This window comes from Salvia hispanica, chromosome 5, assembly GCF_029641045.1.
Source record: "Salvia hispanica isolate PSC_SH4W2 chromosome 5, Shi_PSC_v1, whole genome shotgun sequence".
Taxonomy (NCBI): domain Eukaryota; kingdom Viridiplantae; phylum Streptophyta; class Magnoliopsida; order Lamiales; family Lamiaceae; genus Salvia; species Salvia hispanica.
In genome coordinates this window covers 37,068,377-37,080,633 of record NC_142696.1, presented here as the reverse complement: position 1 = coordinate 37,080,633, position 12,257 = coordinate 37,068,377, and the positions used below count along the sequence as shown (strand labels likewise).

Here is a 12,257-nt window from a genome sequence, read left to right as displayed (position 1 = left end):
ATTAAAATATCTTCATCTTAAATAATTTGTAATATCACATCGACAAACATAAAAAAAAAAATTGTAATATCATACGCATCGCAACGTATTCGACAAATGATGCAACTATTCAAATAATTGTCAAAATCTCATCATTTGCACATGCAAATGAAAAAATCTCAAAATAGTTCTTTCACATTGGCATTCATAGTTTTGTACTACTTAAATAGTTATATATTCTCTATTTCTCTTCGTCTAATAAAAATAGAACATTTTTGTCATTTTTATAGATCCCTTAAAATAGTTAATTATGTTTCAAAAAAATCTCTAATGAGATGAATTTTATTCTTCCTTCAATCAAATTTTTTTATCCTTTCTTACCTTATTGTGTACTGTTAAAATTCCTTATATTTTGAAAGTGTCTATTTTTATAAAATGGATGGAGGTATGTACATTGATTAAATAATAATTTAGAAAGTGGGCCCTAAAAGAAAAAAGCCCAAATAAATTGGGCCGAGGGAACAATAATCACGTGAGCGTAGGGCGGCTGGAGCCCCACTTAAATTTTAGGATTATGATGTTTTCTTCTAATTTCATAGTAAAAAAATGAAGGCCGATTATTTAGTGGTCCATGAAATGAAAAAGGCATTAATAAAAAAAAGACATCTAGATGTTAAAATATGTTGTAAATTAATAGAAGTACTTGTAAAGAAGTTACATTATCCTAAAACAATAGGTTATATGGTTGAACTTTTTTATCATTATGAATTATCGATAATATTTTAACTACTCTATTTATTTTTCATGGAAAATAATAAATGTATACTAATTTATTGGAAAATAACATTATTGCTTTTTATTTAACACAATTTATCAAATTAGGGGAGTGTTATATTGCTAACTCAATGCTTGATTGCTAACTATAACTCAATAATAATCATTAGATATTCAAATTAAAGGCATAGATCATCAACCACGAAATATCAATACTATCAACAAAAAACGTCAATAAGGCCATAGGATTAATTCCAAAAAATATCAATAGGGGTATTAATGTCAAGTTAGTTATAACTAACTTTTAAAAGAAATCCCAAAACTTTAAATTCATATAACATATATCAAATTAAAGATAATTTTATAAGGATTCCAACGATATACTACATGCATATGTTCCGACGTCAAAATTTGAAAAAAAAATCTAGAATTTTTGTATTTTTCGTACACAGGCTAATGTCAATATAGCTAAGATAATATGTCAATATAAAGCATATACAATGTCAATCCTAAATTTGTGTTGACATTCTCAAAGCATTGTGTTGATATTTTCGAAACACTATATTGACATTTTCATTCAAAATCCTAATTTAGCGTTTTTTTTAAAAAAAATTCGATTTAATTATTAAAAACGAAAATTACACGTGGCAAATTATAGACCACACGTTTTTTAAAATGATATGACCTTAAATTAGTTGTAATTAACAATTAAATAATGAGTTAGCAATTCATCACTCTCCTACCAAATTAATTTTAAATTTATAAAAAATGGGTCAACAATGTCGACGGTTTGTTTATTGATTTATATAGTAGGAGTATTTAATTTGGGGAAGATGTGTCAACAAATGCTGCGGTAACAACCAACATTTTAAACAATCTGACATCTTATATGGAGTAGTTTATATTCCATGCGATTTTTTCATTTATTATAGTACTAGTACTACTTTATATTCTCCTTTACATAAAAAAGTTTAGTATCGTATTTTTATTTTTTGTCAGTGTAAGTTTTTAAATATAGACTACAAATACAGTAGCATAGTGTAATAAAATCGTTTATTTTTAGCTAGCAATTATGTGATCAACGGTGCATTATTATTACACCATAATTAGAATCTGAAATTAAATTTAATACCTAGCTAGGTCTTCCAATTATCTAAGTAGATGCCAAGCCTAAATTATGTTGTTTTGATAATAGTGTTATTATTGTTCTAATAAAGTTTATTTCGATTAATATAATTGACACGTCTTATGGTAGATTAAGGTAGGGTTATCATAGCTATTTTCCTATCAAAGTTTAAGATAATTATTATTGTAGATTATTAATTATTTTCGTCAGAAAACTTCCTCTTCTTGACTGATATCCCTATTTTATTAGTACTTCAATACAAGATATTCCATTTTGGTAATAAAATTATTTATTAACTTTTTAAAATTTTATTGAATAAATAAAGGATTCAACCCGATATATAAGCCCATAAAAATTGTTAAATTAATAATAACCGATATATTATGATAACATAACATACTCTTTATTTGTTTTGTACTCTATTTAATATTAAGAAATAAAAAGGCTTTATTTATTTTGCACTCCCTCCTTCCGTGAAGTAGAGTCATATTTCTTTTCGGCATGAATTTTGATAAATGTGAAAAAAAGTAGGGCTGACAATTTTTGACACGACACGATAATCCGACACGAATCCGCACGAAAATATTGGGTTTGGATCAAGTCTTATTGGATGCGGGTTATTATTGGGTCGACCCACTAAGAACACGAAAAAATCGGGTCGGATGCGGGTTGGATGCGGGTCGGGTTGGGTAACCCGTTAAAAATTAATACTAGTATTTTTATTTTGAGTAAAGATAATTTACAAAAATTGCATACACAAAATGCCGTTCAAATTTTAAAAAGGATAATATTAATTTATTTTGATTAGATAGCATCATTAATTACATATTTTTGTGACTAATTTAACTTTATTTATAATTTTTCATTTTTCATTTGTATTGTAGTACAGATATGTACCAGACCCTTATTAAAAGAAAAATTTTAGAGAGAATAACCATCCATAGTTGTAATGGAATAATGATGGAATAATTTTTTAGTCATTTTATTTAAACTATCACAATGATATAAAGATAAATAAATTGCTTTTTTTTTTACAAAGTATAAATTAGGAAAACACTCTTTTGTTTGGAAATTCTCTCATATTATTTTTGAAACCATTGATATTTTTTCATTAATTTCTAACTTTTAATTTTGAAAATAATATTATACATATTGGTTGATTATTCTATCTAAAATTATTAACAATATAATATGGGTCATTCAATGATGAGACATTGTTGGACTCAACACATATAATAATAATACAACATTCAAATGTATAGCACTTGCTACATAAATTGATAAGATCATGAAAAATTATTAGTAATACTATATGATAAATCACAATATTTTCAATATTTCATTTACTGTATTATTTTAATATTACTTTTATAATTATTTCCATAGTGTGTAATAATATCATAATAGAGATAATATGATGATAACAACATGTGGAACACAACATGTAAATTGTAACATATCCTTTAATTATATGACTTGCTATATAAATTGATATATTTAAATAGTATGATAAACCACAACAAATTTTAGACCCATATTATAAAATTAATTTATGATTAATAATCTGCTATATTTTATAATGCATCAAATGATACATAAGAGCTAGTTCGACGATAGAAGATTGTTGCTCTCAACGTCCACCTAGGCGTGTGACACTTCAAGTGTATTGGTTAATATATTCAAAATATATAATTATGTCTTCATTCATGTAATTTTGGATAATAATATTAAATGACCATGTAATGACCCTACTTTGCATATTTCTCCATGTGTTATAATATATAGAAAATATTTGAAATTACAAGCTTCAAATTATATTTCAAATTACAAAAATTAAAGTAGTCAAAAGAAATGAAATAAAATACAATGACCGTGAGAGATCCAAATGAAAAATAGTACTAAATCAATTAGTGTTTAGAATAAAAGGATAATTTGAATAAATTTATGAAAAATAAGTTTATACTTATAGATACAAAATGTTAATTCAGGTATTATGTAGTAGCAAAACTAATCAACAAATAATTTTATAATACAATTTATTATTATTATTATATTCTTTTTATTTTGATTTAATAAGTTTAATTTAATTATTAGTATTTTCGCTCTTTTGAAGCAATTTGTAATCGTGTTGTTATCGTGCTTAGGTTGTTGTCGTGTTGTTATTGTGTCGGGTCAACCCAAAGTGGTTTGTGTCGGTATCATGTTCAGGTCGATATTGTGTCGGGTCAACCCAAAGTGGTTCGTGTCGTTATCGTGTTCGGGTCGTGTCCGGGTTTGAAGGTGGCGGGTTGGGTTCGTGTTCGGGTTTGGGGTTTCCTTAACAGGTTGGGTTCGGGTTTGGCCTTATTGGATTGGGTCGTTATCAGGTTGACCTGATAACGACCCAATCCGCACGATTTGTCAGCCCTAAAAAAAGTGGATTGAAGAGAGTTGGTAAAATATGAGTCTCACTTATGCTTTGAATAAATTAGTGGAATGTGAGAATAGTAATTATGAACTACTCCCTCTGTTCCAATCTAAGAGTAAGATTTAATTATGGCACGACTTTTAATAAATTGTTGGAGTATGTAATAATTGAAGTGAAGTAGTGGAAAGTGGGATCCTTTTAACTTTTTGTATGTTTAGAATTTTGTTTTATTTTATTTTTATGTAAATAATGATATTTGAGTATAAATTTGATGAATAATGGGGATAAATTTTATGTTCAAATATAATAATATCTAAATGTGAATCTTAAACTGGGACGAACTTAAATGGCAAAATGTAACTCTTAAACTGAAACGGAGCGTTATTTATGGTCAGATTAAAATAGCAAAATAAGACTCCTCACGCTGGCTGGGGAGTTATAGTGCAGCATTATTTCTGACAAAATGTACAAAAAGTAAGAAAAAAAAGTGTATGACAATGTTGTTTCGAGAATTATTAAATGTTTACGAAGTTATGATCAGGAATTTAATTAGAGAAATTAATGCTTAATTGGGAAAAGCAGTGCTAGAACGTAGAGAGCTCCTCTATGTAGTGATGATCTAAGTAGTGTGCCGACAATTTTGACCATCTTCACAATCACAGTTACTACTTACTACTACTGTTTTAGAATAACTATTAGAGTTATTTATTTCTATTAATCTGTTTTACTAATTGCACACACAATAAAATAAGTATTTTGTATAATATACTATTAAGTTAATAATTTTCAACAACTTTTTTATTTATTAGAGTAAAAATGGTATATAAAAAAATTATTGATGTCAGAGAGAGAGTTAGTAAAGAAAAAATACTAGGAGTACTCTATATAGATGGTAGACTCTCGTATATACTCTCTCTATTTCAAAGAATACTAGGAGTAATTCATTATTTGGACGGTATCTAATTTTATGCAATACTATTATTTTATTTATTAATGAAAAAAAGAATAAAATAGATATAAAATATTTTTATTTTAATAATGAATTTTAATAATGAATTTTAATAATGAATTTCTTAATAAATTAATTTTAATACTCCCTCCGTCCCGCTTTAGCAGTCCCATTGACTTTTCTGCACTTGTTTTGTAAAAATGATAATAAATAGTTAAAGTGGAGAAATAATGAAGTAAAAAAGAGAATAATGTAGATAAGACTCTTCTCTATATTATTCTCTTTTTTACTTTTATTATTTCTCCACTTTAACTATTTATTATCATTTTTACAAAACGAGTGCAGAAAAGTCAATGGGACTGTTAAAGCGGGACGGAGGGAGTAATTAATTTTGTGTTACATCTATAACGCAGATTATTTATATAGTTATTAGTTATTAATTTTAAATATTTATTAAATCTAACATGACCTTTTGCATGTAGAAGTAAATCATGAAGAAATCTCATAAGGTATACTACTCTTATGACCTTTTTCTTAATATTTGTGAAATTCTAAATTTATAATATTTCGTATAGTAAATGCAAAGAAAATGACGGGTTACCCACTATCATTGAATGGCGGTCGATGTTGTTATACTTCAATTTATAAGTATACTACTACTAAAATAGAAATTCATCAAAATGGTACTTACTACTCCATCTTACTTAAGATGGCAAAGTTAATTTATGATTTCTTGGACTACTTTCAAAACTATGGGAAAATACTAGCATCGATCCAAAGTTAATGATTTTTAAGATCAATATCCATAAATAATTAGGTAATACTGTAATTTACAAATGTGTTTAATCGCGTACAAAATTTTAATTTATTGTTTGCAAATTTATCAATTGACAAACACTTCTATGTGTGCATCCTCGTGGTGCACGCATCTCATTCTCGTTCACACCGCTTATGGCCTTCCAACTCCTCCGGTACCCTTAAAGTCCTCCTTCGGCTCTTCCTTTCCAACTCGATCAGTATCCTCACCCACTGCCATACAAAGGTTGCGCAACCTTTCTCCATATACTTACGCCTCCTCCGGAACCCTTGTCATCCTCCTCTTCACCACCATCATCACACACATTGTTGTCGTACAAAGGTGCCACATATCCCTCCTTCGCCGTTGTCATTCCCCTTTGCTTTGTACGGGTCAAACTCGAATTCGGATCAAACTTGACCCGCGCTTTGTCCACAAGGAGTATAATTAATTGCAAAGGAATTGTGGACTTGTCCCCACATGATGACACAATGGGCCTATCGCCCATACTGAACCACTTCGCACGCAATAGACCGCATCACTTTCTTGCCTTCACCTACATTTACTAATTAATCATATTTATGCTGTATTTATTTTATAAATAAACTAGCCTTTAAAAATTTAAGTGATGAATATCGTATTTACTTGCTATAAACTTATCTCTCCTATGATTTATATACATATCAAATGTGACTTCATTTCATAATCTAAAACTGACACTCGACCGTCAACTTTATTAGAGCTATTTACTGTAATTATATTGGTAAAAGTTCAAATATTCACTCATCGACATGGAAGTTGGTATAAAGTTGATAATAATAACTTAGAACGTCCAATTGTTTGAAAAAAATTATAAGGACTAATATAATTCGATTGGTGTGATCGTTCTCTTTCATATATATTTGTATATTTTTTTTTGAAGTTTTTCTAACATTGTTTGGATATAAAGATGAAATAAATTATACTCAAATGAAATAAATGCAGATGAAATTATGTCTTTCTAACATGTTAAAGAGGTTATAATTTGATTGCCAATCTATATATTTATGACGATGAATAATAGTAGGCTGCAAAAATAAGTATAGTTGGGCATTGCATTTTGTATGATCATTTCGTTGGGCGAAGGAAAATGATTTGCCCCAACATTAGTTATTGATAAAGCAAAAATTGGAGACATGGGTGATGGGTCATTGCCTTCCTCAATAAATGCGTTTTTATGTATGTGAATTCGAAAATTATAACCTATACATTAAAAAATATATATATGATTAAATGTATTTTTTTTAAAATATAGATAAAACTTGGGCAGTCGATGTTATAACAATTTGATAAATGATGACGCCATTTTTAAAATAAAATTGTCAACTCAACATCTATCTCATTTTAACGTACATGGAATTTTGCAATCGGTGGGAAATTAACACCTCTATGATCACTAGCAACTAAGGACCAAATGCACATCCTTGCACGCATACCACACGAACATCACGCGTTAGTGTAAAGTGGAACTCCGTGTGTCATACAAATGAGGTGCAAGTGTATGAATTTTTTTTTTTACTCTTTCATTTTTTTTAATTTCATTTTTCACTTTTGTGGACCTTTTTTCAATTTTATTAGTAAACTCCATACGTCCTCAAAAAATAGAAATCGGGAGTAATTGGTAAAATAAAAGAAATATGAGAAAATGTAAGAGCATCAACAGTGGGGCGCTTTATACTTCGGCACGTCAACATTTTATCCTCCTACCCATCCACCTCCAGCGGGACGCCCTATAGCCCGCCATATAGTTTTAACTACCCATCCACGTTGCAACGGGCGCGGGGCTGCAGTGGCACCCGATAGGCTTGCCCGATGCCAGAAGCTAGGCTTAGGGCGCGGAGGATGGCAAGGGCTTCGGGCGGGGGCCTGCAATGGCGCCGTAAGGCGCGCCCGATGCATTGGGCGAGCTATAGGGCGTCCCACTATGGATGCTCTAAGAGAGAGAAAAGATAGTGAAAGTAGTGTGTTAAGATTGTGGAGTCCACATTATTAATGGTGTGAAATTATTTAAGCGGATAATCCAAAATAGTAAAACTAGTCTATTTTGTAAGATGAAAGGATTATTTAAATACTCACTTCGATTCTATTCGAGATTTTCTTAATGTAATTTCTTTTAATTTGTAATTTTTAATCGAGAAAGATATAGGGATATTAAACCAATAATTAAAATGACATAAATACAAAAAATAGAATAAAATAGGTTATTATAAAGAATTATTGGTGTTGATAGGGAAATATGGGGGAGAGGTAGGGACCAAACTCCAAACGTAGCTTTTGCACTTGTCAGTACAATTTTCCGGTTTTCTCATAAAAAAGAAAACGAAGAAAAAAAAGGAAAAAAAATAGAGGCAAATCCATTTTACACTCAACGCGCACTGTAGAGAGAGAAAGTAACAAGAGCATTGCGCTTTGACCGCCATTGATAGCGTAGCTTTCTCTTCTCACAAGAAAAGGCGAACAAAAAGTTAAACAGTCATAGAAAGGAAGAAGAGAACAGTGTTCACCTGCGGCTATCACTATCTCAATTCCTTCCGCTGCTGTACATTTCAAATTGACGCGCCTTCACATTTCCCCCTTTTTCGCTTCTGATAATTGAACCTAGCAATGGAGTAGCCGTTTGCGTATTAGTGCGAAATGTCGGGAAAATGTTCTAGGTGTTCCAAATTCAGCTTCGTCTGTGCTTAGTGAGCGAGTGTTTGTTCAGTTCCGTTGGGGATTTTTTTATCCCCTTCCAATTTTTTGACTCATTCTTAGGATAGTTCGGATTTTGGTGGCGGAGCTGAGCTTCAATGTGAATCGCCAACCACAATTTGCTAGTAGTATTTGTGTCCTCGTTTGTTAACTCTTCAAATTATGGAGCCAAATGTTGAAGCGGTTCAACCGCAATTTAGATCCGGAATATCCGGAACGAAACCAGGAGGGATGGGGTTCGTGTTCGACGACATCCACGGCCTGATCCCCGCTCCGCCGGAGACGGACGGAACATCTTTCACGGCGCTTCTCGAGCTCCCGCCGCCGCAAGCTGTGGAGCTCCTTGTGAAGGAGGATTTTCCGGCGAAATCTATGCCGCCGCCAATTTTTCCTTCCAATATTGCCCTAATTGACCGCGCCTCGATGTTTTCTGTATTTGCTTCGGCGGATAATCCGCCGGAGAGCACGAACATTTTATCGGCTTCGAGCTCAATGAAGACCGATTCGGTGAAGCAGGAGCCGTTGGAGTCAGAGCATCACCGGAAGTCTTCATCGCCGGCGGTTTCGAATCAGAGCTTGAAGTCCATCAAGCGAAAGGAGAGGGAGATAAAGGTAATTTCAGACCCCTATCTCATCAATTCGCAAATCCAAATTGGATTCAAATCTGAGTTTGTAACTATCGTGATGTAAATTGATAAACGAGATGATTAACTCGAGACCAAAATTTGGGGGAAAATCGAATATTGTCCCAAATTTGTTGATTTTGATTTTTGAATACACAGGTGAAAGAATCAAGCAAAAAGAGCAAAAAACTGGAAGCAAATGAAGCGTCTGATGGGAGTGGCGAGCAGCTGCCATACGTTCATGTCAGAGCTCGCCGTGGCCAGGCCACTGACAGCCATAGCTTAGCTGAACGAGTAATTATCTAAAATCTCATGATTAATCACTAATTATCTCCTTGATCAAGATTAGTATCCGTAATTATTGCATTTCAAACCCTCAACTACTCACATGTCGTTGTTAACAGGCCCGGAGAGAGAAAATCAATGCAAGGATGAAGCTATTACAGGACCTGGTCCCAGGATGTAACAAGGTCAGCTGTCAATACGCTATCGTTTCATTAATACTACAACTTCTGCACCAGCTAATTGTGATGATTGAATCAATTATGTTGAGATTAACGGCTAGTTAGGTGTTTGGATTGCATAATCTTCTTCTTTCATTTACTATGCTTGCCTAATTCCCTGGAAGCTACATATGCCTTTTGTTTTGCAAAAGAACGTTTAGGGTCCACAGTCATCTTTTTAGTTAGGAAAGAAAAGTGGCGGGCCGCTGCTGAAGCGTCCCTCTCGTAATTCCTACGCTGCGTCTTCACCTTTTTTGCCTTTTACCATCTGTTTGGTTCGTTACCCGTCCATTCCAAGGCACTCTTGTAAATTTCTGCATTATCTCTCTTTCCACTTCTTCATTGATAGTAACTGGCACTTTATCGGATTTGGGTTTGGCCTTGGAAGTCATTTCCAATATGCTTTTGGGTTTTTTTAAAATATTTGTTCCATAGATGTTCTAGTCTTGTAGTTGAGCAGTTGAGGTATCTTATCACTACCGAGTTTTTCGTTCAATAGTTGGACCTATAACGTATGATAAACAAAATTATGCTGGTGTTGCTTTAAACTGAAGCTTCTGGACTCACCAGGTGTTAGATATTGATACTTCTAACTCTGAATGGTGTTTCTCTCTGACTGTTTGGCTGTTTTTCCCCACACAGTTTCTTAGGTCTCTCTCTGTGTATACCACTCTCATGAAATTAATAATAAAAATTCATAAATTATTCTGTTCATGATACATTCGATGAGCAACAAACTTTCATCGTCTACATGTGAAAGTTTGATAAGGATATGCAGAGCGATTTGATACAGATGAACCATCAGATCAATACATTTTGTATCAGGCAAAGGAAAACCTTATGTCACTCACCAGTACTGGCCTTTTTTTCATGAAACCAGCAATAATGGCTCCACTATTTACCCTAGCGAATGATTCTAGTTAAAAAAAATTGACTTGTCAGGTTGGATTGTTCTGTTACGTTAGTTTATGGCTTTTCTTGTCATACATTTGGCCATTATTGTCCCTTCACTCCACTGTACTATGTTTAAGAAAAGGTACAATAACAGAATACTCTACGAACAAATTGCAGCTGCCACCTGAAGAGTTAATGAAACTAAGGGTATTAAAGAAGATAAGAGTTTGTTTGAAAGGCTTCGGCCACAAAATTGATAAATGCAATACAGAATGTTCCTCTTCCTGCTCCTCTTTTCTTTTTGGACATTTCTTTACTCATTGAAGAAAAAATTAGGGATGTGTCCTAGTAAAATAACTGGTTAGTCCTTACAGATTTCAGGTACTGCAATGGTGCTCGATGAGATAATAAATCACGTGCAAGCTCTCCAACGCCAAGTGGAGGTTAGCTGTCCCTCCTCTACCTGTTTTATTATGGTGATAAAAATTAAATTCCTATTTGATTTATTGAGTAAGTCTTGTGGCCTAAAGATTTGAATGTTCAATATTTTGAAACCTGGATCCGGATAATAGAAACAGATACTGTATATCATTATTTTATCATATCCTAATGTCTGGACCACAAAGGAGTTGAGGCGTCCCCACGCCTCTTCTATCTTTTGCCTTGTACTCATTTTGTAAGCTGATTGGAAATGCTTCTTTGGCTTCAGTTTTTATCCATGAGACTTGCTGCTGTTAATCCAAGAATTGATTTCAACCTCGACGCCCTTATAGCCGTAGAAGTAAGTCTATAATCAACTCGCTGAAAAAGGTGAAATGCTCCACATTATACTTGATACATATTGATGTAAACTCTCGAACCTCTGTTCCTGCAGAGCGAATCCTCCATTGATAACAGCTACCTAGGCATGTTTCCACCATCCATTTGGCCGGAGGGACAACTAAACAGCAGCAGACAACAACAGCCATGGCTCCTGGATGGACTTCACCCTGGCAGAGTAGATGACACATCTAACTTCATTACCCAGGAGAACTCATTGCTAAGCTACGACTCTCCTCCAAATTCAGGTAAACCACACTCCTTGCCAATGCATATTTCCATACATGGTCTGTGCAACTAATATCAGCCTTATCTTGCTGGTTTGACACAGCTTCTCTGCACTCGAGCCAGCTGAAAATGGAGCTTTGAACCGAAACCTGGTTCGCTCGCTCGTGTATATATGAGATATATTAGCACGTATTTAGGTGGAGATGAGGAAGGAAGAGTATCTCGGCATTGAGGTTCGATTTCCATCCGATCAATTGGCATTGGATGGGAATAGAAGAAAATGAGACTTTAGTCTGCTATATATAATAGTATAGATTAATATTGTATGTTAACACCTACTAACTTTTAAGTCATTCAATCTCCATACATCATGCATGACTAGTTGATCTCAATCTTTCAAAATATATACGTATCATAATATCTGCATTA

The 12,257-nt window shown here is 32.9% G+C and overlaps 1 protein-coding gene across 1 annotated transcript; it reads left to right on the top strand.

Annotated features, from left to right (window-relative positions):
• Positions 1-8,404: 8,404 nt before the first annotated feature.
• LOC125191036 (transcription factor bHLH48-like) lies at positions 8,405-12,257 on the top strand. The gene is made up of 7 exons (XM_048088500.2): positions 8,405-9,373; positions 9,544-9,678; positions 9,789-9,854; positions 11,156-11,224; positions 11,491-11,562; positions 11,656-11,848; positions 11,932-12,257. The coding sequence occupies exons 1-7, from the start codon at positions 8,924-8,926 to the stop codon at positions 11,967-11,969; spliced, it is 1,023 nt and encodes a 340-aa protein (XP_047944457.1). The 5' UTR covers positions 8,405-8,923; the 3' UTR covers positions 11,970-12,257.